Source organism: Ursus arctos, unplaced genomic scaffold (assembly GCF_023065955.2).
Source record: "Ursus arctos isolate Adak ecotype North America unplaced genomic scaffold, UrsArc2.0 scaffold_1, whole genome shotgun sequence".
In the NCBI taxonomy this organism is placed as follows: domain Eukaryota; kingdom Metazoa; phylum Chordata; class Mammalia; order Carnivora; family Ursidae; genus Ursus; species Ursus arctos.
The window spans coordinates 75535531-75562798 of record NW_026622763.1 but is presented as its reverse complement, the minus strand read 5'-3'; the positions used below and the strand labels follow the sequence as shown (position 1 = coordinate 75562798).

Genomic DNA, 27268 nt, shown 5'->3' with positions numbered 1-27268 from the left:
ATTTGCTTCATTCCTTTTTATATTTCTATTCTATCATGAAAACTAACTCTATTCAAGAGCATGTTTCCAAGCTGGTGGGATTGGTAGCCTTCATTTGCTGAAAACATGCAGAGATCTTCTCAGATTTCAAGCTGAAATCACAATCAACTTCTTGTCCTCCAGCTCTTATTGTGGGTCTATTAGTCCACAAAGAAAGCTGCAGTAAAAGGAAAGCTGACCTCCAGTGCCAAGTGTGTGACGGACATAACGTATGGAGGTAATCACACACGGAGCTCAGAAAGGCTATTAATACAAGGTGCTATTTATGCTGGTTTCCTGGGGACTATCCCCAACTGAAAAGGCCAGTTCTGTACTTCTTGTATTTATCAACCTGCTCTTCCTTCATGTCGACTGATTCACTCAGTCCTTGCAGCGGCCCTGGGGAAACATCTAATGCACGGAAAAACCTCGGGGAGGAGAGGAAATAGGAAAAGAGAAGCTTTCACCTCCAAAGAGTAAGCTACACCTATTTAGAATGACACATATTCACAAACGAGGCAAGATTTGAAATACAGTGTACCACAGGGACTCGCCTCAGTCGCAAAGTCACAGGAACCTTGAGTTTCTCCATGGTTTATGGTATTTACCCTTTTCACAATTCAGAATGGATCCCAGAGCTTATTTCTATTTATTGGACTGGTGCAGAGTAAGGAAAAGGAGTCATTTTGGGCAATTTGTCAGCGAGGACAGCGACAGAAACCATACACAGGGCTCTCCTGAGGCATAAATATATTTATTAGCCTCTTCTATCATTGCCTCTTGATATCCTTTGCAGGTGAATGTTCATCTCCATACTGTGAGCTCTTCTAATATGCAGGCATAATCTCGAACGCTGGGGATGGGGAGAAGGCACAGGTTTGTTTAATTTCCGTCATATAGCTCTTCGTACAAGTCACAAGCAGGTGGGCACTTAGAAAAACCATTTGATGAGAAGGAAAGAGATTAGTTGGAAAGGCTTTGTTGGGGCAGGTTTTGATCAATGGGAAGATTATATTTAGTTCGAAAGCAGAAGGACACGGAGACCTTTTATTAAATTTCGTTTAGAAACCATGAAAAAGGACAATGCAAACTCCTGATTTTTGTCTTCATTGCACGTTTAACCTAAGGAGCTGGCAAAATCTAGCAGCCCTTGAGCTCGCTGCTGCTGTTTAACAGGGAACCGGAGTCTGTACAGCAGTACGTAACGATGCTGAGTGGCTGCAAAGGTTCCCCACGTCAGCTCTCCTACAGGTAATCCCCTTACGAGCATCTCCTGACGAATGGCCTAGAGACAAGCATCATTCCGTTAATGGACAACACACTCCCCCCGAAATCTTGATGTTCACGGGTGCACAAGGAATGAGTACCATTTCAGCCACGGTTTTAAAATGGAGTCTCTGCTCATTATCCAGGCTTATGTCAATGTCTTCCATGTGACTGAACTCAAAAAACCAAGTTTGCTTGTTGTCACGGCATCCACTCTGATTCTAGAAACCACTTCCACTAATACATATTTTTCCTATACTCACCGATCAAGGTAGATATAGCGCTACAGTTTCCATGATTCAGCTAATTAGATGGTCACCAAGTATTTGCTCCACCATGACTGTACCACAAGGGGCAGAGAGACCTGTTTTCAGCTTAATTAGCTCAAGGGCCGGTGTGGCTGCGGATGTCACGGGCGTGACAGTGGCTGGATACAGGCCATGAGAGCCCAGGAGCACCAAGGAATATTGCCTCCTTGCCGAAACCAAAGAGAAGTAAGAATCCTCTAAACAGACACTTAATGAAACAATTCCCTATTGTATTTATCTTTACATATCTCATCCTAATCCTAGTCCCCACTGTGATATTTAGTTTTATTGCAAAATGAGAAAAAGACTCAGGTAGAGACGGAACGGCTAATGAGAGTGCCTGCCTGGTGTTAGCAACAACCTCCGGTTCTTCTTTTTTCCATTTGCTCCTCAGGACTGAGCTGAATTCTGCCATGCAAAATAGACAGAAACGCCAAGCCCTCAATTTGCTACACTTCAATATAATTGTTCTTCTGGTCTTAAGGAGACAAGAATGTAATGTAATGTAGCTAGAAAGTTTATGTTTAAAATTTCCTACGGCACTTGATTAGAAAAGAAAGGACAGTATAGTTAGGTTTTTCGGGGTATGGAGACGACTGGGAAGGAAAGGTCCTCTCTCGTGTTTCCAGCGGTTGCTTAGGAGGGCCGCTGGGGGAGGGGCAGACAGGTACTCAGGGTGGCTGCCAAGGGAGGGATCCTGGTCCCTCCTTCAAGGAGCTACAGCAGGATGTGCAAAAGGACAGATGGACTGTTCCTCTCACTTTCCTCTGGCCCAGGCTTTCTCAGAATTATTGATGTGCTGGGTGGGGGTGGGGGGCTGTCCTGTGCATTCTAGCATATCTCGGGGTATCTCCGGCTTCTACCTACTAGGTGCCAGTTTCACTCCCTTCCTGCAGTTGTGACAACCAAAAATATTTCCAGACACGCCAACTGTGTCCTGGGGGCAAACAGTGCATGAGCCCCAGACATAGCACTCCCTCCGGAGGACTCTCAATGAGTGGCTTGCAACCACAGATGCACAAAAGAAATATCTGGAGTTCTTCAAAAAAAAAAAAAAAACCAACCACCTATTCCTGAGTCCCCCTCAGACCAGTGGTGGCCACATCTCTGGTGGTGGTACCTCGGCAAAGCTCTAGGAGTTTTTAATTCTAGTGGACACACGTGTCCTGTGGTATGGAGAGAAGTAAATATTAATTTACAAGCACGATCTTTCAGTCAATGTTAAGTTATTCACAAAGAGAACAAATTTAAAAAACTCCAAGAGCACAGGAAAACCAGGCTTTTAGCATTAAATGGAAAGCAACGTATTAACCAAAAACCAGCTAAAGGTTTGGGGAATGCAGGGGGAGGGGGCGGGGAACCAACCCAGGAGGGAAGAATCTTGCTATGTGATAAACCTACAAGGAAAGAAAAATTGTCTTATTTGGACTCAAACAGAAGTCGTTCCAAGACTGTATGGTCCAAGATTTGTACATGATTTGGGCGCCCAAGGAGCAGCAAAGTGGGAATGTGGGACGCAGGGCTGTCTCACTTGTTCTGAAAGACCCCACTGGCAATTTCCCCTTTGGGAGGACTTCTCAGAAAAAGGACACAATGTTAAAGTGTCACAGGGCTGCTATCTGATGGGTGTGTAGGGCCACCCTGCGGACTGCCCTGGTAGTCTGTGTGTGGTTTGCGTGGCTACCACCAAAGCTCTCATGGCAGACGAGAGGCCCACTTTGGGAGTGGGATTTGAGGGATGCCAGAAGAAGATATACTTCATCTCGGAATAGCTTTTTCTGCAGCCTCAAATTCTCACTTGTAGGGTTATTCTTTTGGCTGATGTAGAGAGTCTCAACACTCTGTTAACATCTGTTAACTTAAGAATTAAATATGTCACGTTGGGAAGAAGGAATCACGGTCATCAAAAGGATGAGGTTGTTGGTGACACAAGAACGAGTGTCAATTGTTACTAAGAAAAAAAGGCAAGTGATGTGGGGACCCAGTACAAGCTTCTCTTGTAGTGAGCCGTGTTGTGGGGAGGAGCCCCTGGCCCGTGGGGAGCACCTGTCCTTGCTGTGAGGGAGGACAATCCAAGGTGGAAAGAAAGAGGAGAGCAAGGGCGGGGGTTGGGGGGCGCGGGTAGGGCCTGGGACGCCTGACCTACTCCAAATTCTGCTGAAGTAAGATCTGGCGTCACTTCAGGAAAAAATAAACATGAGGTATAGGGACGCATGCTTGGACTGATTTCCCATCCCTACATGAAAGCAAAACAGCCTAAAAATATTGTCCCCTCCCAGCTTCCATTCTCTATGACTCTGTTACCTCATTCCCAGCACAAGCTCTACCCTCTGGCTCATTACCATCTTCCATTTCTTTAGGAGTGCTTTTAATTAGATGTTAAATTGACAATAGCACCTAGCAATTTTTATAGCTCGCTTTTGGAATACTCTTTCCCCCAACATATGGCACAGCTATCAAGTATTATTCTCCTTCCTTGATGTTTTTTGAATTTAATGTTTATTGTTCATTTTAAGCCTGCACCATCAACTTGGACACGCACACACACACATTTGTGATGAGAAGCTAGACTAGTCTGCACACAAAGCAATTAAATCTGGCAGCTAGGGTTCCAAAGGATGAATATTTTCCAGTTGTGGTAGGGGGCCAATCATACAGAAAGGAAACCAGCTGTTTCATGTTAGTTCCTGATGTGACTTTTCACACAGACACTCATGTTGCAAAATTTATTTTCTGTTAAGATCGTGTGAGAGCATCTTGTCAGCTTTGCTGCCTTCTTGAATCCCCAATTCTTTACGGAAAAATGAGAACGGTCCGTGTAATGGTCATTTAGCCTTATGTAACTGTGTCCTGGTTGCAGGCCAACTTTGAGCTGCTTCATGGTTTTCTTCAGTTAACTGTACTGAACACAGCGTTCCTCACAGCCAGACTGGGTCCGAAAAGCACTGGGTTCGTTTCATTCGGATGCGTGCTCACTGGAGACGGGGCATGTGCAAGCAAGTGCTTTCTCCCAGCTTCTCCAAATCATCGTTGTTGTGAATCCCGGCAGGCTTTTCGAGAACTTGATCAGGCAGGATTCACCTCTGGAAGCTGGGTAGCAAAGTGAACGTTTACCCGAGAGTTTCTGTTCACTTCTAAGCTACCCGTGATGCCTGCTGAAGGCTCTGCTGAGGGTGCCGGGTGGTCCGCAGCAGGGAGCCAGGAGCCAGGAGAGCAATGTGGCCTGCGCACCGGGTGAGCTCACGTCTGTCTCCGGACCATCGCTCGTTTGGGAAATCTGCAGGGGACCTGTCCCACGTCTTCCGCATCTGGCTATGCTTCACAATGTAAGCCTGACGGTCTGACTCTATTAAATGAATGGCGCTGCATTCAAAATTTTCTCTAATGCCTGGAGTCCATGATTGCACCCCGAATAGGAAAGCTTCATTTCTGAAAACATGTAAGCTGCCTTCTTCAATTCTGTGACCTGTTATTTTTTAAGAGCAGCCCGAGCCCTAAAACTCGTCTGTTTCTCCCCCTCGGAAAATGAAAGGAAGACTTTATCCAAGTACATCAATCACCATGCTGGCTGGGCTGCAGCCTTGTGTGGAACAGAGAGGTAACGTTTTTCCTTTTGGCAGAAATGCCTGCTAATGGTTGATTAGAGAGAACTCCTTTTGTTTTATTTTTAAGTTAACATGTATGTAATTATTTTGGGATCATTTTTATCAAAGGTCAGATCGGAAAACAAGCGCTGGTGTTTATACATTTTGTAGCAACAGCTCATAAAAAATGGTTAATCTATATTTATTCTTCTTCCATTTGGAGGAAAAGTGCCATTTGTTAGGAGGTGACTTGTAAACAGCAGCACTGCTTGGCAGAGCTCATTCAGAAGTGATCCTACCCATCAGTTTAAAACAAAATGTGACACACAAGCAGAGGAAAGATCCACAACTTCCCTGGGTGCTGACTTCCCTGGCCCCACACTTCCAGCTCTTGAGGAGTGAGACACTCAGAGAGTCTGGTATAAATCTCAGGATGTCTCGTGACCCATGTGGTGTTCATTTTACTAAGGAAATAAAAAAAAAAAGAGGACTCGAGCAGCTGGAGGAGAGAGGTAACTTGAGGTCAGTGCTACACTTTGTCAATTAGCGTGTGAGTCACTCGGAGGGAAGGTATCATACAGAGGCCCCAGAGGAAGAGTTTACTCTAAAATGCCACACAAAAGAATAAGACAGAGTGGTCTTCTCTGAGCAGTTAACTAATGCCTCCAGAGACTAGGAACCGACGACCCCCATGAGCCGAATCTGGCCCACTGCCTTTCTGCATTGCTCCGGCTGCTTTCGTGCCATAACAGTGGAGCTGGGCAGTTACAGAGACGCGGCAGACTGTAAAGCTCAAAATATTTACTAGCTGGCCCTTTATAGATCAAGTTTGCTGACTCTGGCTCTGGAGAACAGGCCTGGAAGCTGAGTGTGCTTATATATATATTAGGGTAACTTAAGGATAGAGTTAAAAAATCATAGAACTATAAGATTTAAAAACCAGTAATACTAGTAACGCCTTTCATTTGTATAACATCTTTATCTTCACTCTGTACTTTCAAACATACTCCTGCAGTTTACTTTGAACAATTAGTTTATCGTCTGATCAGATAGAGAAGAGTTCCACTAAGGTGGAGATGACATGACTGGGTGGAGGGGAAATGATTCCTCACTGAATGACCAGTGACAGAGACGGTTTTCTTTCAAGTCTCTGATATCTTATGCACATTGGGATCTTATATGTAGCAGATGGTTTAAAATTCAAGACTTTTAGATTGTGTGAAGTGTAATCCTTGGTTTTACACAGCTCTATAATCTGCTAAAAAGCACATCTGTGTCAAAGAAAGGACTTGGAAAGGAAAGCTACGCAGAACATGTGATGAAATTCTAGAATCATGGAGAGCCAATGAGATATAGAGAACACATGTGAGCCTGGGCACTGTGGATATGCTTTTCTTGTCTTTATATTTTTTCTCTTTAGCACCTTGATTTTCCTTCAGGAAACCACAGCTCTTCAACTCTCAGTTCATGGGATTCAGGTAGGGCTCACCTGACCACTGACTCTGTGGTGGGCACAGGGCCTTGGCTTGGCTAGTGGGAAGACTGTCTCTCTTGCCACAGTGACCGGTTTAGGGACAGATACACGATCCAGCCCAGCCAGTGTGAATTAGCCCTTGGACTTTTGCTGGAACTGTCGGAGACAAAGCTCTCTGTCAGATCACAGGGACTAAGGATTATGTAAGCTGGGAGCTGCTAGGGGGTCATCTTTGCTACTACATGAAGAGATCATACCTAAGAATCAAGCCAAGAATAAGCAGAACCGGGAGATTGTGGGAGACGCTGAGATAGGAAAAGAAGGAGAGAAGGAGAAAAGGAGAAAGGGAGGCAGGGACAGAGAAACTGAATTCTCAGGACGCAAATTGGGCTTAGAACCAAATTTGCCTAAAGGAATCTTCTGGATTTTTCATGTACATTTTTCATGTAAATTATCCTTTGTCATTAACTAGTGTGACTTGGGTTTCTGTCACTTAAAACTGGAAGAGTCTTGATTGATACATGGAGAACTCTTTCTGATATTAACCTTTACCAGTAGATACTTCATTTCAATTGTGCATGCGAGCAAATATAAAGGGCTCAAAGAAATGTCTCCCATCAACATCAGTGCAGAGCAGGGCTGGGCAGGGCCAAAACCACACCAGTGTACCATTTCTTAATTCCACTCTTCAAGAAACCCAAGAATGGGATTCTATCACTAAGCTTGCCTAAGATGTTTCTGAGTTTTGTTAAGGGAGTCATTCTCATTTTATAGTGATAAGGCTGGAAAATATTTCTTTCTCAGTAGCATTCATGATATTAGCCTTCCAGGGATTTGTCAAAAACACCATCTGTTGAAGTTGTGCTCTACATCATTCATACACTTTGGGGCCACCTTCAAACTCCAATGAATTACGTGTATTGGGTTTCTTCTTATTCAAACATTTCTCCTTCTTTTTTATTCCCAAGATATAAGCCTCTGCCTGCAGGACTTAAAAAAATTTGCTGAGGAGTTGTTCTGTGATGTTTATGTATTAAATAAACAACATTTCCCATCAGATGCTTTTACCTGTAGGAACAGCTCAAGAGCCGTAAGTTTATAGTTTCTAAGTCGAATTACTCACCAGTTGTGTAATTCAGCAAAGGCAGCTTTGATCTTCTTCACTGAACTATCCACTTCTTCCTTGATCATGACACGATATCTCGTTAGAGACACAGTGCAGCGTTGCAAATCCTTCACTGATTTCTCAATGTTTGGGCCTAAAAGTAATGTCATGAAAAAAATGTTAAATTGAACACTTTATCTTTTTATATCTGAGCTAAACAACAACAACAAAAGCAGCTAACTCCCCTACCCCTAATAAAAAGAGAGAGATTTATCTTTTGTTTCTCAATGAGAAAACAAACAAACAAACAAACAAGTTCTGTCAAGAAGGTGTTTATGTGTTTATAACCCAGAGTTTCAGAAATCCACAGTGGGTGATTTGTGCGGCCCCTGAGACTGCTGTGATTTGACCAGTGGCTTCTGCGGGTGGCCCATTTTGGACACGCATGCCTCCTTTGTGCTTTGGAAAGAGGCTCTGATCGTTATGTTCTATTACAAACTGCAGTTTCTTAGAATCTGATATGTCTGAAGACCATTTGTGCTGCTGGCTCTCACCACTCTGTGTGGTTAAAAGCCAGCAGGGCTTTTGGATGAGGAAAAGGACACGGAGATTGGGAGAGGTACAAATGAGCTCGAGAGAGGAGGGAGCATTGGTGCCAGGTACGCTGGCTCCAGCCTCATCAGCCCTGAGCCAGGCCTGTAATTAGAGCAGCAGCACTTAGAACTGCTCCATGGCTGCCAATCTCTCCTGATTTCCTGAAACCGTCACCATGGTACGCAGATAGGGCAGAGCAAATAGGCAAATTGTACTGATCCCAACAAGGCCATGTTTCTTAGAAGAAAGAAATCTCCCTCAAGAGAAGTAAGAAAGTCTATCAAACCAAAGCCAAGGAAATCAGATACAACAGAGGCTGAATGAGAAGAATATTATTTCATCCTCTGGGAATCAGAAAGGAAGTGATTCAGCCCCTTTCGTGTTTAATACCAGTTGTGTGTAAAGTATAGCAAAGCTCAAAAAATAATAAAAACATAGTGTGTCAAACATAAAACCCTCTTTCAGGGTTACATTGTCTGCAAGTTCTAACACAGAGCTGAATTTACATGAGGAAGGTCATATCTGAAGAAGACATATCAGCCTCTAGATTCTTCATTCAGTCCAAGTTAAGAACTTGTGTGCCAGGAAAACGTTCGGCATTCATATTACTGAAAAGGGCTCCCGCATTAACGTTTGCTTCATACAATATGAGGGTAGAAGGTATTTGTGGTGCAAATTTATCCATGCCTATGTAGAGAAGAATGACCACAGAGGGGCAGAGAAAGGGGATGTAATTCCTCTTCCACGTTCGAGACCTTTGATTAACATGGGAGGAATCACATCTACTTTTCGATCTATGTGGGTCACAGAAAGAAACGCAATTACGTGTGCATCTCTCTTCACTAGCAGCATCCTTTGGAACATTCTTTCATTCTGGCACTTCTCTGGGTGTGCAAAAGGTGTTGAATCATTTGTGCAAAAGAAATCACTTTACCTCTTTTCTTTGCCAACTCATCTGGCTTTATTTCAAGATGAGCTGCAGGGGTATTGGACTTAACAGGAGATGTTTTTGCCTTAGGCTTGCTTGGGTTACAAGGCTGCTCAGCTGACCACTGTAGGCCATCTGACCTCTCTGTTGTTCCATGTATAGGTTTGGGGTTCCCATCTAAGGATAGTTTCTGTTGCAGTGGTCTGTTGCCTTCTGTAAGAAAACACCAAATAATGACTGTGAAGTGATAAACTAAAAACACTGATGAGAAAGTGAAGGGGGAATGCCAAGATTTTTGTTTTTGTTTACATGTTGGCAATAATGCCCTTTGTTGCAAACTGCTTTAATAGAATCTCTAGAAGATTTGAGGATATCCTAGCAATAGAGCCTTGCACTGGGAGTTGGAAGACCTGGGTGGGCGTTTCGGCTCTGATAATTACTTATACGGTGGCCCTGGGCAAGCCACTTAACATCTCTGAGCCTTGGTTTCCTCACTCATAATGAAGGTTATTAGGAGATGAAGAGGTTTTTGGTTTTTTTCTTTCTCATTGAGTAAATGTGTAAGCATCTTTAAGTATGATTTCATATTGAGGCTATAAAAATGCAGCCTTCCTATTTCCAAGTGCTACATTAATGTCTTGTGGTATTTTATTCTGAATTAATGAAGGCAGAAGAGTGACTGGAGATAGGGCAAGAATGAAGTGACAACAGGTACTATAATCATTTCACTTAATTTATGGAGGGATTAAATCGGGAAACATAATATCTCTACTATATTTAAAATCTAGGGAGTCAAATTCTCTCCAGAGCTTTAATAGATGTGGCAATAAATTAGCAACACATTGCTCTCAGCATCTTTTAAAGGTACGTTTCTATTTAGTTATTGCTGGAGTGAATTAAATGGTACCTTAGTGGCCGGAAAAGGAAATGTATCACCCTTAACATCTTACTCACAACTAGAGAGAGCTTTGGGTGTAAAAAAAAGGGAAGCCAGAGTGCTTTTGAAGGCCAGGTTCTCGGAGAAAGCCGAGTGTAGCAGAGAGAGTGCAGATCTGGATGCAGGAGACCCATGTTCTGAGCTTCCCTGTGTCCTGGGTGAGCCTGTAAGAATGACTCCACTCTTCTGGCTGACTGTGGCTCACACTCAAACAGAGCACAAGGTCACCTCCGTGAATCCCAGCCCCTTCACGCCCTGCCTCACTTCTCTCTACTCCCACGGCACCTCATAAGACCTTACCACATTTATTTTAACACAAGGCTTAGTGTCTGCCCCTCTCCCCTGCCTTGAGGAGACTAGGACTCCCTTGAAGTCAAATACTGAAAACCGTGTCATTTTTGAAGCCCTAGCACTTGTGTTTGGCTCTGAATTAAAGCACCCTTAAAATGACTTCATAGGAAAAAGACACAACAAAACAAAGAACCTTTCCTAACACTTGCCACAAACATTATGGAGACTCTACTTGGAAGGTGCAAAAGACTATCATCTGGGTCCTAGTCAATTTGATTTTAGACATTTAAGAGAAGTGTACATTTGACTTTGGTTGAATCCACCATTCATAACTTATACATCAAGAAAGCACAGGGCGCCTGGGTGGCTGTCAGTCGAGCAATCGACTCTTGATTTCGGCTCAGGTCATGATCTCAGGGTCATGAGATCAAGCCCTGCATCAGGCTTTATGCTCTGTGGGGAGTCTGTTTGAATTCTCTCTCTCCCTCTCCCTCTGCCCCTCTCTGCCACACTCTCTCTCTCTAAAATAAATAAATAAATCTTAAAAAAAAAAAAAAGAAAGCACAGTATACATTTTATGGGCTGAATGATGAGTACTCTCTAAAGGGAAATTACAATACACGACAAAATGTTCAACAAAGGTAGTGAACAAATTAAGTGCTGAAAACAGCATTTCTTCCAGTGGTGAAACAGATTTAAATGGTAGTGCGCAATTTTATCTTTAGGTATACTAAAGTGGAACTTCAGTGCAGGGCAGTGGTTATCATGTTACAAATGCAAATTCCCAGACAACACCTCCAGGGATTCTGATTCAGCAGTGGGCCCAGGATTCTACTTGCCAGGTGATTCTGTTGGGGTGAAGATTGATGGCACCACCCACCTGAAGAAACTCTACTGCATAAGATGAAAAACTAATTTTTTGATGAGTATGTAAATGTTTTGTTAAAATAGTGATTAAGTACAGGCTGGCTCCAACTCACTCCCTTTATAAATCATAGTGAAGATTTGGCCTTGATGAAATATTATAAATTGAGAATCTAAAATACAACTCATTGTGCACAACATAGTAAATTAGTCTTATTCTTGAAAATAAGGGGATTTATATTATAGCTTAATGGAAATAATGATCTTAGAATGAAGGGAAAGCATTATTCTGTTGGATGCATAAGAAGTTTAAATGGAAGGCAAGCATTCAAATGAGCATGAGTTCATTAACCTAGAGCTGAAAATATTTTGTTTGTGTCTCAGAGAACTGGTATGTGAGCTACTGGTTCATTTCACCATTCATCCAACAAAAATTCATTGAGAAATATGAATAGCAGGGTTTTTTTTTAGGGTCCTGAAAAGCTGTCTTATTGGCGGAAATCACTGAACACTGGAAAGATCTGAAATTCTCAAAGATGGCTTGGATATATTTGCACATTGGCTGAACAGATCTGTCTCCAAATATAGTAAAACTCTGGGGCTCTTTCAGATGAAAGCTGGTGGTAAGTTATTCAGCTATAACAGAATTAGGTTCATCTTAACCACAAATCCTGATATTTCTAGCAACAGAATAATGGGGGTTCTTTCCTGGATAGTTATTTCCCTCTAACATTATGGCCAGAAGTACCATCAGTTCTCTATCTTTCTGGAATCTACTTATAAACTTCGAGAGACTGTAGCTGACTCAGAGTTGATTCCTATCTCTGTCCAATAAGGTGGCCACTAGATGTATATGGTTACACAACACTTGAAATGTGGCTTGACTAAATTGAGATGTGCTGTAAGTACAAAATACACACTGAGAGATTTGAAGCCTTAGTACAAAAAAAAAAAAAAAGAATTAAAAATATTACTTTGATAATTTAAAAAATATTGACCATGTGTCAAAATAATGATATTTTGTGTATTTTAAGTTAGATAAAATATATTACCCAATGTAATTGACCTATTTCTTTTTACTTTTTAATGTGGCTACTAGAAATTTTATTTTATGTATTTATTTATTTTGCTACTAGAAATTTTAAAATTACATATGTAGCTCAAATTATATTTCTATTGGGTAGCATTAATATGAATCAGAAGGAGCATGAGATTATTTATCTAAAATCTGCCATCACTACTAATTTATATTCTAGACTAAGAGAGTACCAATTTAAGGGAAACCTTAAAATATCCCCTGCAATTTCTACATGAGAAAAATGGTGACAGAGTGATGTATGTCTTGTTCATCACCATATGCTTGCTGCCTAGTAAGCACATGATGAATCCTGAATGAATGAATGAATGAGCATTACTCTGGTACTTTCCATGCCTGGGGTCCTTCTAGTTATAGGGAGCCTAGTTTGATACGAGTCTCTGGCTGTGTCTTTATCCAATATTCATCAAATACTTGAATCAAGTAGTTACTTCTTGGAAAGAAAAGTTATCTCTGGAAACATCCAATCTGCCCAGATTTCAATAAATATTATATGCATTTTAATTTATATACATTTTAATTTAATCCTAAAAATGGCTTCTAGAAGCTTATATGTTTTGAATGTAACTATTACCCGAGCCTTCCCTTTATTAAAAATACTTGTCCAATCCCAACATAGGTGATATATACCTTCCTGAGTATCATTCTGATTTCTGATTCAATCTAACTCAACAGATAGATATAGAGTGCCCAGTACGTGCTAGCCCTGGCTTATTCATAGGAGATAAATGGGACATGGTCTCCCTGCCCTTAACAACTAATATGTAAAATATGAAAAAGTAACTTAAGACCATAGCAGTAAATCTGAGTTCACCTTTCCCCACTGAATTATGTTGGCATCATTGTTGAAAATCAATTGACTATATATGTGTGGTCTATTTTTGGACGACATTCTACTCCACTGATGTAGTTGTCTATCCTCACCCCTAACACCACACTGTCTTTTTTACTGTAACTATATAATGAGTCTTAATATCAGGTAATATATGTCCTCCAACTTTGCTCTTCTTTTTCAAGATTGTTTTGGCTAACTTAGGTCCTTTGAGTTTCAATATAAATTTAAGAATCAGCTTATTTCTACAAAAACAATCAGTGTATTTCTACAAAAAATCTGATGGGATTTTGATTGGGCTTGAGTTGAATCTATAAGTCAATTTGGAGATATTTAGTATCTTAACAATACTGCATCTTTTGATCTTTGAACATGATACATTATGCCATTTATTTAGCTTTTCTTTAATTGGTCTCAGCATTGTTTAACAGTTCTTAGTGTCCTGTGCCTCTTTAATTAAATTTATTCCTGGGTATTTTAGATGTCTTAGGCTATTGTATATAATATTTTAAAAAACTTTTTTTCCCAATTGTTGGCTGCTAGAATGCAAAAATACAACTGATATTTTATATATCAAACTTTATACTTAGTTACCTTGCTAATTTCTTAATGAGTTTTTTTTTTCTTTTGTAGGTTTCTTAAAATTTTCTATATAGGCAATAATTACATCTGTAAATGCAGTTTAGTGTCTTTCTTTCCAGTCTGTCCTTGCCTTATTAAAGGCAAGGAACCCTAGTACAATGCATAATAGGTGTCCCTGCATTGTTCTTGATCTTAGGGAAACTGTATCCAATATTTATTATTAAATATGATATTAACTGTAGAGCAGATTCTTCATATGTTTATTAGGAAATTCTCTTATATTCCTAGTTTTCTGGGAATTTTTATTATTTTGCCAAGTGATCTTATTTTGTCTCACTTATTGAGATGATATTATTTTTCTTCTTTATTTTATTAATATACCAAATTACATGGATCAGTTTTTACATGGTAAGCCAACGTTGCATTCTTGGGAAAGAGCACACTTGGTCATAGTGCATTATCTTTTTTATATATTGCTTACTTCAACTTGCTAATATTTTGTTGAAGATTTTGCTTCTTCATTCATGAGCAATATTGTTCTGCTTCTAATGACTAATCTTTCTCTTCATTATAGGTCACATTTGATTGCTTCTTGTGTGGATTTATTTTACACAGCAAAACATAAACTGTGGGGGTTGTTTTTTGTTAACAGTACCAAAGAAAACAAATCTTCCTCTTGGGAGAAATACAGGACTAGGATTCAAAGATTTTCATTATATATGTACAGTCATATATGTGTTCAGACTTGAAAGTTTCTGAAAACTCTTTTTTCTTGTTAGATTTTACTTTTCAGTGAAAGCTTTATGTATTTATAAGTAGAATGAAGGAAGTATACCTGGAATTCAAATCTAAGTTTAGGAAATGTGTTATACATAAGAGTAGATCTAAAAAAATTATTTTAACCCATTCAGATCCTACTATACACAGTAAAGCACAGTCTCCTATACACACTAAAGCAGTTGTCTGATGATGATGAACACAGTATTATAAAGTAGTTCTACTTAGAAAAAACTGAAAAAGAAACAAAGTGTAATTTTGTTACTATAAAATTATGCCTAAAATTGCCAATGTCTTTATTACTGAAAGCATGTTAACATTCACTTAAAAGGAATTAAGTCAATATGTTAGTGTTTTATGATAACTGATAATAATAGTTCTTTGATCATAATCTTAGCGTTCTTAAATATTCACAAAAAGAGAAATGCAAATGGAAATGAAACACCTTAAAAGTGTTCCATTGCCCTACTAATCAGTTTTACAAATAAAAACAATGAGATTAGTACACTCTTTCTGGACAGCAATATATTAAGAATTTCAAAAATATTCATACTCTTTGAAACCCAAAATTTCATTTCTAAGAAAACATGCCAAGGAAATCATTATAGTTGTTTATAAAGATTTATATATAAGAAATGTTCACTATAGCATTATTTACAAAAGCAAACAAATGGAAATAATCCACATGGACAATAGTTTGGGAATAATCAAAGAGAAGTATGTCAAATTCATAAGAACACAATGTGGCCACTAAATCATGTTTTTAAAGAAATGAGGTAATGTTATAACGTCATGTTAAGTAAAAAGAATACAATACCATATGATATTTGTTTTTTAAAATCCTCTATATCTGTGGAGTTAAGAAATTCTCAAATGAAATTTAACAGTGGTTGTTTCTCAGAGGTAGGATTTTTTCCCCTTAAACCTTACTTCATTTTTCAAATTTCTTCATTAGTATAAATTTCTTTTAAAACCAGAAATACAACATTCATAATTGTCTTTAAAACGCAACATAGTGACTTTACGAAATTTAACCTACACTTCTTTACATATTCTATCACTAATACTTCAACAGAGAAAGGCTCGTTCATCTGAGTGCCTCTCATGTCCAGTTACTGTTTTAGGCACCAGAACTACAATGGTGATCAAAGACAGATGTGCTCTCAGTCTTTCCAGAACTTGCTGGGTATTACGAAGACATATAAATCAAACCACCACACAAACAAATGTAGAATTACAACTGTGATAAGTGTTATGGAAGAAAAGTGTAGTGTTCTGAAATCTGTCATGGGCATAGCTGACTTGGTGATAGCAAGAGTAATTCCCCAAGCATCACCCCCGGTCACGGGAAATCCCGTGAACTAATCAGGTAAGGAGGCAGCAAAGTGCAGTCCAGGCAGAGATGACTTTTGAGGCAGGAAGAAGCACCGTGTGCCAGTTATCAAGTTATTGTCTCGGCTCAAATCTCCCCTTCTTTGCCTTACTTTGTGGTACTGGAGCTGGCCCTGCAAACGATTCTCTTTTGTCAGCTAGCAGAATGTCAGCTTTATCAGGAGCATGGCTAAGAGGGCAGGCATGCTCTTCTCTTCCAGTTCTGGTTCTTTATTATGCTTACTCATTACAGGAGCCAGTGGCCTGCGCAGAGGAGCTCCAGTCGGCACCCCTGCCGTGTTCCCTGCGTCCTGGGGCTCTGAGCAGTGCCAGTCTCCCTCCACCCTCTGGCAATGGTAAAGTTCTACAGAACAGCCCAGTCCATGCTCTGCACGTTTTTGTTGTTGTTGCTGTTTTGCCACCATAAGGCTGCATGTTCCTCGGATGGCCACATACCTTTGGCAGGATCAGAATCTCAGTCTTGGATTGGACGACTCTCTTTATTGTCCAGCCTTCCTATAGATAGTAACTACTTTCTTGCGTGACTACATCCCTTAGAGTCCTCGTTTATCCTTTTTAGTAATTAACCACTTCCTGGTATTTCTAGTGTTTTAGTAATTCTCTGTATTACGTCCCACCCATTCAAATAAACTGTGTGGCTTCTGTCTCCAGACTTGAACCTGACTGATACACGCAGCCAGCATGAAGGACCGAGAGGGGACCAGGATGGCTAGAGTAGGGAGAGCAAGAAAGAGTAGGCCAGATAGTGAGGCTGGAGCCACACACAGGGGCCAGACCGCGCTGAGCCTGCAAGCCACCGTGAGACTTTTGGTTTTTATCTTAAGAGTTCAGAGTTGTATTTTTGAAAAGATTTCAGGATACAGAATGACTTAGAGGGGAACAATGTAAATGCTAGGAGATTAATCAGTGGGCCCCTATAGCAACACAGGCAAGAGAGGATGATGGCTTTCATGGGAAGGCACAGGTAGAGAGAGACAGTGAGAATTGGATGGATTCTCGGAATATTTGGAAAAGAAAATTGACAGGACTTGCTGATGGACTGGATGTGGGAGGTGAGAGAGGGGAAGACATCGAGACTGATGCCTAGATTTCTAGCTTGCACATCAAACAGATAGTAGTACACTAAGATCAGGAACACTAAAAGAAAGCTGAGACTGGGAGGCAGATCATGAGTTTGCTCTAAGCACGTTGTTGAAGTGCTTTGAACTGTTAAAGCGAAAATGTCAAGTAAGAGCCTGGAAAACAAGAGAGTTGTCTGGACTGGGAAGATGAATTTGTGAGCCAGCTCACATAATTAAAACTCGGGCATGGTTGAAATGATCTAAGAAGATGCTATGGTTTTATATGAGAAAGGACTTGGAACAAATCAAGCCTTGACAAGCTTCACCGGTTAATAGGCAAGTAGAGAAGAGTGACCCTCAAAGGAAACAAAGGAGCAATGAAGATGGAGGGGAAATCAGGAGGGTGTCATGTCATAGGCACCAAAAAGAAGGGACAGAGTAGTTAAGGACAGAGTGATCAACAGAACTGAATGTTGCCGGAAGAAAAAAAAAGATAAAGGATTGAAAAATGCCTGCTAGATGCAATACATGGAGGCCATTGATAAACTTAGTGGGAGCAATGTCTTTGGAATGATGGGACTGTGAGCCATAATGGATAGATTGATAAGTGAGAGACAGAGGTGAAGAAATAGAGACAGTGAGTAAAGATAAATCTTGCAGATGTTACAGAATAATGGCCTAGTGATGAAGCCCCAAGAAAACTCTTCACATGACAGTGATGGTGCCCCTGGATTTGCATGTTCCCATCATTCTTCTGTCACTGCTCGACAGGGGAATGAACAGCAAGTCAGAGCAACCCGTAACTTTGAAAGAGAGACCCAAACAGACAGGTTTATTTCAAAGACAGTGTCAGTCAGTTCTGCCTTTTCATAGCTTCTTTATCAAAGACAGATGGACCTTATTATTTCAAGTCCTATGAAACTTGATCAGTTCAGTGGGCATAAGGCTGGTAACTTTCAGATTGGAAAGAAACCTTTTAGTTTTATTTACATGACCTTTCAAGGTCTCATATGTCATTAATACCTTTACAGGTTTATTTATATTAAAAGATAATAGATAATAGGGGCGCCGGGGTGGCTCAGTGGGTTAAGTGTCTGCCTTTGGCTCAGGTCACGATCCCAGGGTCTTGGGATCGAGTCCCGCATTGGGTTCCTTACTCAACAGGGAGACTGCTTCTCCCTCTTCCTCTGGCCCTTCTTCCTCTCATGCTCTCTCTGTCTCTCTGTTTCTCCCTCTCTCTCAAACAGATAAATAAAATCTTTAAGAAAAATATAATAGATAAGAAAGTCAATGAGTTAAGCTGTCAATGACACAGGTGGGCAGGTTCCCTTCATTGTTTCACTGACTATTTCACTGCAAAACAGACTCAATCCTCATTGCATTTTGATAGTCATTTAAGTCTTTGTTCAAAAATTAAAAAAAATTTTTTTTGGAAGGTCTTTTGTTCTTTGCAAGGAGTGCATTCCATTTAATTAAGTCTGTTTGTAACGGAAATCACATAACAAGGTACGGGTGGGAAGTTATGAAGGTAACTCAGCTCTTCAGAGATGAGAAGCTCTGTGTTTCTGCTATAGGCTTGCAGCAAAGTCGTTTTCACATGAGAAGGAGAATGGAGACAGCTCTGGATTTCACTCTACCCAGGTGACAGAAAAATACTCGAGGGGTTGTGCATTTCCTGTGCCCTTGTGTCACTACATCCCGTGTGTCTGTCTCTTTCTGCTTTCTCGTTACGCAGAGAAGGGAAGCAGCGGTCCCAGTCACGGCAGATGCAGTCGTAGGCCTCCCCTGGCTACCCGAACAGTTGGGACATAGTACTGCTGGGAGCGGACGTGGAGACTGAACAACACACAACTAGACACAGGAGCTAACCCTAGGTATTTAGACGCTCAAATAATAATTAAGGAGGACTGATAATCATGATAAATGTGCTTTAAAATGTAAACTTGCAAAATGTATGTACTTATAACAAGTACATAATATCAGTTGTACAGATTAATAAAGTATGGTATCTTTAATTAAAAAAAAAATAGGGGTGCCTGGGTGGCGCAGTTGTTAAGCGTCTGCCTTCAGCTCAGGGCATGATCCCAGCGTTATGGGATCGAGCCCCACATCAGGCTCCTCCGCTATGAGCCTGCTTCTTCCTCTCCCACTCCCCCTGCTTGTGTTCCCTCTCTCGCTGGCTGTCTCTATCTCTGTTAAATAAATAAATAAAATCTTTAAAAAAAATAGTAAAAACCTACGGTTAGAACTCTGCAAAGGTTTCAGCTCAAGTCCTTAATTAAGGTTTAAATAAAACATGGGCTGCTCAGGCCACTGTAAGCTGGCATGAGAGAATCTGCTTCGGGGCATCTGGGCCTCGGCCCCACTGTCTCCTCTTCAATCACTCACCTGACATTATGGCCTGATCTCACATTGTGGCGCACGCCCTCGACCCCTGCCCTGGTCTCTCTCCCACTCACTGTCTTCACAACATTTATTATAATCTAGAATTCTCTTGGTAGCTTGGTGTGTTCTGGTTTATTATGTTCTCTCTTCTCCTCACCTTCAAAAATATACACGAACTCCGTGAGGGCAGGAACTTGTCTGGTTTACTTGCTCTAGAAGAATTCCTGGCACGAGTCAGGATGCTTAAAAACGTTCACTAGGTGGATAAATGATTTGTGGGTTCACTCCATGCCAGATGCTGTGCTAATCACTTCCTGCTTACCACTGTCTTGTAAAGTGGAGTTATATTTTCTATTTTGCAGGTGAGGACACTGAGACGCAGAGTGGTTAACCTGTCCAGGTCACACACCTAGTAAGTGACGAGGCCAAGACGTGAATCCAAACACCCCTAATGCTAAAGCCTGGTTCTTCGCTACAATATTATATTGCTTCCATTTGAGAGCTGGCACTGCTGAAATCCTGGAATATACACATTTGGCTTTACTATTAAAGTTCTAGGCCAGCTGCTTTCATCTTGTTGATCTTTTCTAATCCTCTGGTCCAATACAGGGCTTAGAGAAGCTGGGGAGATAATCTTGAGGCTAGGATCAACAGCAGCATAAAAAAAAATTGTTTGGAAATCCTATAGGGAACCTCACACCATAACAATACTGTGAAATAGTCTGGTGAGGTGTGTGTGTGTGTGTGTGTGCGTGTGTGTTTAACAAGAAGCACAAATGAGAGACAAGCAGCCATCATTCTAAAATAGTAGGACCCTTTCTCTCACATTTGGTTCAGTTCACTCTGAGAATGGGAAAGCAGGTCTGTGCCAGGGCCAGGCCAAAACAGAGACTCTGTATCGTCAAGGCAAAATGACAGGGCTGCTCCTGTTCTATGATACAGAGCAGACTGTGAAGTCTGGCTTGTGGAGGTCAGTGAACACAGCATGGGGCCTTCTGTTTGAGCCAGGTAACAAGTAACAGAGGAGCTGGCCTCCCAGGATGCTTCGCAAGATGCGGGGACATAAAGGAAGCCTGCTGGCGGCAAGACGGGCTGAAGCCAAGGAAAACCCCGCCCCAAAGTTTATCTCAATGGAGCCAGTTGGTGGGCCACAGTCCTGCCTGCTCCTTTCCTATTCAATGGGAATTGCATCCAGTGGGAGGAAGACAACACAGAAATCTGAATTCCTATTTGGGCCTACACAGTGATAGGCACCTAAATATTTCAGCAATCAGAGCCTTAGGAAAAGGAGAGCAGGAAGAATACTTAGGAAAATTGAACCCTAAAGGCATAATGTGCTTTAGACATTTAGATGGGCCTTAGGATTAAAAATGATCCTCGGCATTACTTTTGGTAAAAATAAATCTTAGTCTACTCCTTGTCTGACTTTGTACTTGGACGCAGAATGATCTTGATTGGATTATGTAAAAGATCTAATTTGAGCTGTTATTAAAAATTCTGAAATACAGAAAAAACTACTCCACGGCTTAAAGAAGTAATTTTGTACTAAGTTTAAATCAAACTCCCAAACTTCTAAGCCACAGGCTGACAGGCAGCATTGTCCCACTCGACAGTGCTATATTTACAGCCTGAAACGATGATGCTTTTGGTGGTGATTTTTCATGTAGGAAGTCACACTAACACCCCTGAACCACCTGCATATATCTTAAAGCTAACTTTTCCCCTACCAGAAAATGATTCTGTTTAAATTTTTTTAAAAAGAGAGATCTTGAATGTCAAGGTGTTATAAAAAGATAAAACACACGTTGCACATGTTCACAGCCTGCTGCCCAGCTGGGCATCCGGGGCAAGCTTCCTTGAGCCAGTTTCATTATTGGAAAGATTGATAAATGCTCCACTGCAGGCAGACTGGAGATTTCTTTTACGCTCATACTTGGAACCCACTCAAGTACAGAATATCATTATATGGCTTTGTTATGATTTCTTTTTCCTAATTTTTCAATTATACATCTTTTAGGAGTCAGGGAGCCCATGGTTTCAGCAGCAACTCTCCAATGCATGCATTAAATTGCACAGATCTGAGTCAGGCTTTTGCAAGGTAATAAGAGTTACCCCAGGGGTGTGGGTTCTCTTCTTGTCTTCTCAACCCAGGGTGGGGGGGGTATGGTCCGGCTTCCTCAGCAATTCAGTGAGGGGATGGGGTTAAAGGATCATTGTCATCCTTTCCAGTTCTTTGGCTCCGCTCAAAATGGGGTGCAGAAAGTCCAAGACCTAACAGTCAGCTGTGAAATACCTGTTAGAGGCCTCGGGATTGCCGATGGATCAGACAAGCATTTCAAAGCCATTTCCCTGTTTTGATACCACCTTCCTGATACACTTTCACTGTCTTTGGGAAGGAAAACCTAACTAGTTACAAACTCATTTTTAAATGTATGATCATAGCACATGAGCTGCTGATGAAATTAATGGTCAGCCAGGAGGACTCCCTTCCTTTTGCAAAAATCTCTAACGACCTTCCATTATCATCATTTACTCTTTAATAGGAAAATTGACGTGAGGCATAGATTTGTACCGAACCAGTAACATTAACAAATAATACGATGTACTTCAATGCCTTCGTGCTGAACGTAACAAAACCAAAAGGACCCTGGGATGGCTCTTTGTGCAATAAAGGAGACTTCACTGAAAGTTTCATGTTAGAGTCGACAAAAGCCTCCTTGTACAGAGAATGCCTCTAGTGGGTACTTAACTTTCAAGGCAGCTAGCCACTGGGAAGTGAGGCGCTTCAATATTGAATTTGTCCTAATGTCATATACTTGATAGAGTTACCGAAACCGTTTTAGAAAGAAGGTATAAATTATAAGTAAATGAATGAATAGACGTACTAGGCTTTTAGTCTATGACTGATACCAAAACGGCAACTTGAGTAATTAGATTCTGAAAGTAATTCATGTGAAAGCAATAACAAGCAAGCTTGGGAATCTGCCACTCAATTATTTAATTTCTTTCTCCTGCCCTTACTACAAATCAAAACATTCTCAAAATTGTAGGCATGGTAAAAATTGAATTAAAAAATTCCTGAAAAATTTAGATTCTAAATGGAAATAAGCTGTTTTTGTTGTTTGTCTGGTTTGAAGGAAGCACTGTGCAGTAAGGATCATCTGAATTACCTCACTCACTATCAACCGAGTTGGTAGGTAATGTGTTTGTGGAAGAAAATCAGTGCTTGGTGAGCAAGCTAAAAACTTACTAGCATGTTGTACGGCATGTGAGTTATTTAATGCTTCCTCACTGGAGCCCTGGTTTGGTACATGTCACCATGAGATGTTCTGTTTGCATTTGTCTCCTCTGCCGGACTGAATTCTTCCCAGGCAGGCCCCTCTTGCTCATTTTTGGCTGATCAGAGGCTAGCACTGCCTCACAGACTGCACACCTGTGGTACAAGAGGGGTGGAGTCCAGTTCTTTCTACTTCTTTTTAACCCTCCAAATCCCCTCTACCACCTCAAGGCTATGGGTCCTTCAGTAACCATGACTCCCACGAAACCTCCCTGGATCACTCACAGATGCAGCACCTTTCTTCCCCGAACTGTAAACTCGGCCTTCTCTTCAAGAATAACAGAAAGCGATTCCCTCAGGGCCTCAACTGTACCGTATCCTCTGTGAACTTACTGTGGCATAACGGCACAGTGCTTAGCATGTATGAGGAGCTCGGGGAATCACTGAGTCAATCAATGCAGGACTTTATAACTAGAAGAAGGTCTGCGGGAATTACCTGGTGGTGTGGTCCTTGCTAGCGGATCTGCCAGGCATTTTGAATTTGGAGGCATTTTGAAAAACCGATGGGACATTTTAAAAAAATCTGTGTGGGGGGGAGGGGCCTACACCTATAGTTAGGTGACTTACAATCACAGGAATCCTGCACAACAAAGAATCGCCCTGTGTCCCTAACTTTCTCAGGTCCTCTTGGACACTTTACATATAAACACAAAGTATTTTTTTGTACAATTCTCCTATGATTTCCAGGATTTAATATGGGGTAAATTAAGAAAAGACTGCATTTTATGGTGTTCGGAACTGACCAAAAGCTTTGTACCATTTGGAAAATCGCACAGAAGACACGTGGGGTCATGGTATCTGACTTGATAACCAGCGCCCCTGCACCAGCCTGTGTTTGTAGTAGCGGCTTTCAGAGTGATTCTAGGTCTATATACAAACATACTTATTTAGCTCTTGCTTCACGTGTCAAATATAGAAAAAAAACCCAAAAACAAAAACAGTGTTTACAATGTCCTGTTGACCACTGTTTTCTCTTAAGTGCAAAGTGATTTCATTATAAGTGGGTGTGAATATCTGACCATTTTATAAGGGTTTCTAGTTTAGTTGTTCCAGATTTCTTCTATTTTTTGTTTTACTGGAATTCTGTTTCTAGATAGACTATACTATCTCTGATTTTTATTTTAGGATTTGTTATAAAAGTGGAACATTTGGTTAGATAGTGTTGAGACCACTGATCTAGTACATTCTGGTATAGTTTCCTTATTTTATAGAAAGGAAATGGGACACTAGAGATGAAATGATGCACGCAAGGTCATACATTTAACTAAAAAGTAGCCTTTTGTAGACTAATTAAGATAAAGCTATGGCACAAATAATTAACATTCCCGATTCTAACACCCTGAAAGATTACATTCTGTCACATAATACAAAATACCAGGAGTTAAAATAATTTGATCTACCCTTTAATAACATTTGCTGTTATCACCAATTATTCCTTCCTTATCCCAGCAAAGGCATCCTGAAAGAAAATGTCTTTTAACTGGGATTTATGTTTCCCTGATTATCCTAATACAGACTAGAACTACGTTCTTTGGACAAAATTGTCCTCTCAGTGCAGGGCTACACTGAGCTTCCTCCTTCGGCCCTGTAACGTCCCCCCAACCCTGTTCCTGTGGGAAGAAGTTTGAGTCCTTGTTGGAAGGAAGACCCTTCTCTTCCAATAGTATCAGTAGTGGCTACCCCTGCCTCTGTGGGTTCCCTTCTGCCTCCTTCTCTTTTATGTCTTCCTAGCAACTTTATATAAGAATTACTGACCTGTGACCCCACGGAGTGCCTTTGAAGGTTCCTCGAGTATTGAGATCTTTTTCTCACGCGGGATAAGGATTGGCTTTTCACTGGCAGAATCTGTGGACGAGTTGTCTTTCTCACAGCCGTTCACGTGGCCGTTTTGTATCTGGGGTGGCGGTGGCTGCAAGGGCCCCGCTTCAGGCCTCTCTGCCTTGTCCTTAGCATCTTTGTTGCCTTGATGCTGCTTGGACTTGCTTCTTTTTCTTTTGTTGTTCTAGAATGAGAAACAAATGAGAAGTTAATATTATTCGGCTCAGACCCTTGCGATAGAAGGTGAACCTGAGAGATCAAAATGAAGTGTGCTATCTTATTTGTTTCCTGGCCCTTCTGACAGAATGGGGGAAAACACCTACATCTTTATTGACCACCCACATGAATGGAAGTATCCTTTTTCTCACAGTAAGTTGGGTAAACTTTTATCTCATGAACACAGTGAACAAAAGATGTTCCATTAAAAGGGAAAAAAAGCAGGGAATGGCTTAAAAGCTAAAATATTATTTGAGCAAATACGCCCTACCCTATGTGTATAAAGGGTAATATAGTAAAATCTTACGAGAGCTGCTTTGAAAGAACTTGAATTCAGATATTGTGCTACTGGAGAAGAGCTCACGTTTCTTAAAGAGGTGATGGTGTGGGGCTCCGGAGGCAAGGAGGACTCTAGGGTGCTGATCCTTTGAGGGATGACAGGAGCTTGAGTAGGAGAATCGGTATGAAAAAGCCCACAAGGCCTTGCAAAATGAGGAAGTAGAAGGCAGGTCCCAAAGTCCAGGCTGGGTCTCTGAGATAGGCACCTATCAACCAGGAGATTCCGGGGAGTGCTGCCCCCGTGCGTGGAGTGCACAGCAGCCACAGGACACATAATCATCCCCAGGAATATTTCAGCTGGAGCACACAACTGCTATAAAGTCATGCCAAACTGATCTGCGTCCCCCTGGATTTGGACTGTGCAGCTGGAATCCTGGACCTCTCAGCTGCTAGTCAAACAGTATTACAAGGCTTCACTTTATTTACTTGGAAATAACACAACCCTGCAATTAAGACCATTAAAATTTTTTTGGACCCCGATGATTACAATATGGCAGGGTTTTACTATACCTCTCCTAAAATGCCCTAGTGGTCAATACATAATAATATACAGGAAATTAGGGGCGCCTGGGTGGCACAGCGGTTAAGCGTCTGCCTTCGGCTCAGGGCGTGATCCCGGCGTTATGGGATCGAGCCCCACATCAGGCTCCTCTGCTATGAGCCTGCTTCTTCCTCTCCCACTCCCCCTGCTTGTGTTCCCTCTCTCGCTGGCTGTCTCTATCTCTGTCGAATAAATAAATAAAATCTTTAAAAAAAAATACACAGGAAATTAAGAAGATGTGCCCAATGATGTTGTACGCTTTCCTGGACTTTGGTTCTGTACCCACAGGGTGCTCCATGTAGCTAACATGCAGGATGGTGCAAGCCTTGGCCAATCACCACAGACGCCTGGCCCATCAGCCCAGACCCCGTCCCTCCCGCTGCAGCAGCGAGTTCCCGCTGAACATCAGCCTGGCTTTGTTCTCCAACACATTTGAAAAGAAAAAAATAAAAGGAAACTGTTTTCTCTTAATTCTCCTCCCCACTCCCTTTCTTTCCCTTTGAAACCACAATCACACCCCCGAGTAGTGCTCTTCGAGATGAGAGAAGCCATTCACAGGGTGAAGGGAAGGGCTGGTGGCGTAGATTCCCACACAAGCTCCGTGTCTGCTCGGCTGGGGAGACCATTTTCTCAATGAACCTCTAAGATGGTAGTGAGTTGGGTCTGCAGCTGTTGTCTGCTTCTTTTTTTCACATCAGAGAAACTTGATACCCAAACCACACATCTGAAATTTTTCCATGGACGTGTAAATATTGCCTCTCAATCACTTGCAAATCATCTTCATCTGGCACAGATGTCAGGCAAGCCACGAGTCAAGCTAAGCAGAGACTGTCAAAGAGGGTGACGCACAAAGGTAAAAAAAAAATCTGGTAATTCTCCCTATTCCTATAAAACTAGGGGGCGAAAGAAAGGAAGGGTAATTTCAGTCGCCTCAGGATTTTATGAAAGTAACGCTGCATTTTGTTTGCTTAAAACCCGTTTTGCAGGCCTGTGATCTTCCTTCCACAGGGAGGGGTAGACTGGACTATTATATTGTGGGATACCCAAAACACAAGGGCTGGCTGGGAAATAATGGGGATGGGTGGAGCAGTTACTTTGAAAGGAGAATCAGACTTTTTGTGAAAGTCATCAAACAGGTTGCCGGCCGAGAACAAGGGTGGTGCACCTTGTGGGAGCTAGCGTGCTCCACAGACGCTCACGAGGTCAGGCAGGCACGTGGGGGAAGCAGAGGGCCACGGGGTTCACAGGCACACCTCGCATGCGCCCAGAAGCCCAACTCTTTGTGACTAGCCAAGAAAGCAAAATGATTCGAATGGGGCAGAGTAAAATCTCCGTCTCTCTGTCCTCAAAGAGCAGTTTGCCAGGATTGTTAAGGAAAAACAGGTCCCTTACTTACTATAACTTTAAGGTATTTTCTTTTCTTCTTCTTTTGTTAAAGATTGAATTTAGAACTCGGCCAAAAAAAAAAATGTATCTCAGGGCAGCCTTGGACAGATTCTTTTAGTTGGAAGAACATGTGAAAA

General features: G+C 41.5%; 1 protein-coding gene and 1 long non-coding RNA gene across 10 annotated transcripts in view; one reads left to right on the top strand and one right to left on the bottom strand.

Annotated features, from left to right (window-relative positions):
* The window catches only part of SPATS2L (spermatogenesis associated serine rich 2 like), a 160516-nt gene that overhangs the window by 26839 nt on the left and 106409 nt on the right, over positions 1-27268 (bottom strand). For 6 of the 9 annotated variants that reach the window (XM_057303784.1, XM_026492237.4, XM_026492236.4 and 3 more), the window contains 3 exons: positions 24587-24833; positions 9284-9490; positions 7774-7909 (listed from right to left, as the gene is read on the bottom strand). In XM_057303784.1, the coding sequence (XP_057159767.1) occupies positions 7774-7909; positions 9284-9490; positions 24587-24833 (590 nt within the window). Of the gene's footprint in view, positions 1-7773; positions 7910-9283; positions 9491-24586; positions 24834-26260; positions 26512-27268 lie in introns of those variants that run through there. The other 3 variants (XM_048213962.2, XM_048213961.2, XM_057303790.1) reach the window with 2 other exon arrangements.
* LOC113250613 (uncharacterized) lies at positions 21-26636 on the top strand. Its single transcript, XR_006408755.3, has 5 exons — positions 21-5190; positions 18845-18983; positions 19857-19906; positions 24838-25001; positions 25970-26636. It is a non-coding gene; the product is annotated as an uncharacterized LOC113250613 (long non-coding RNA).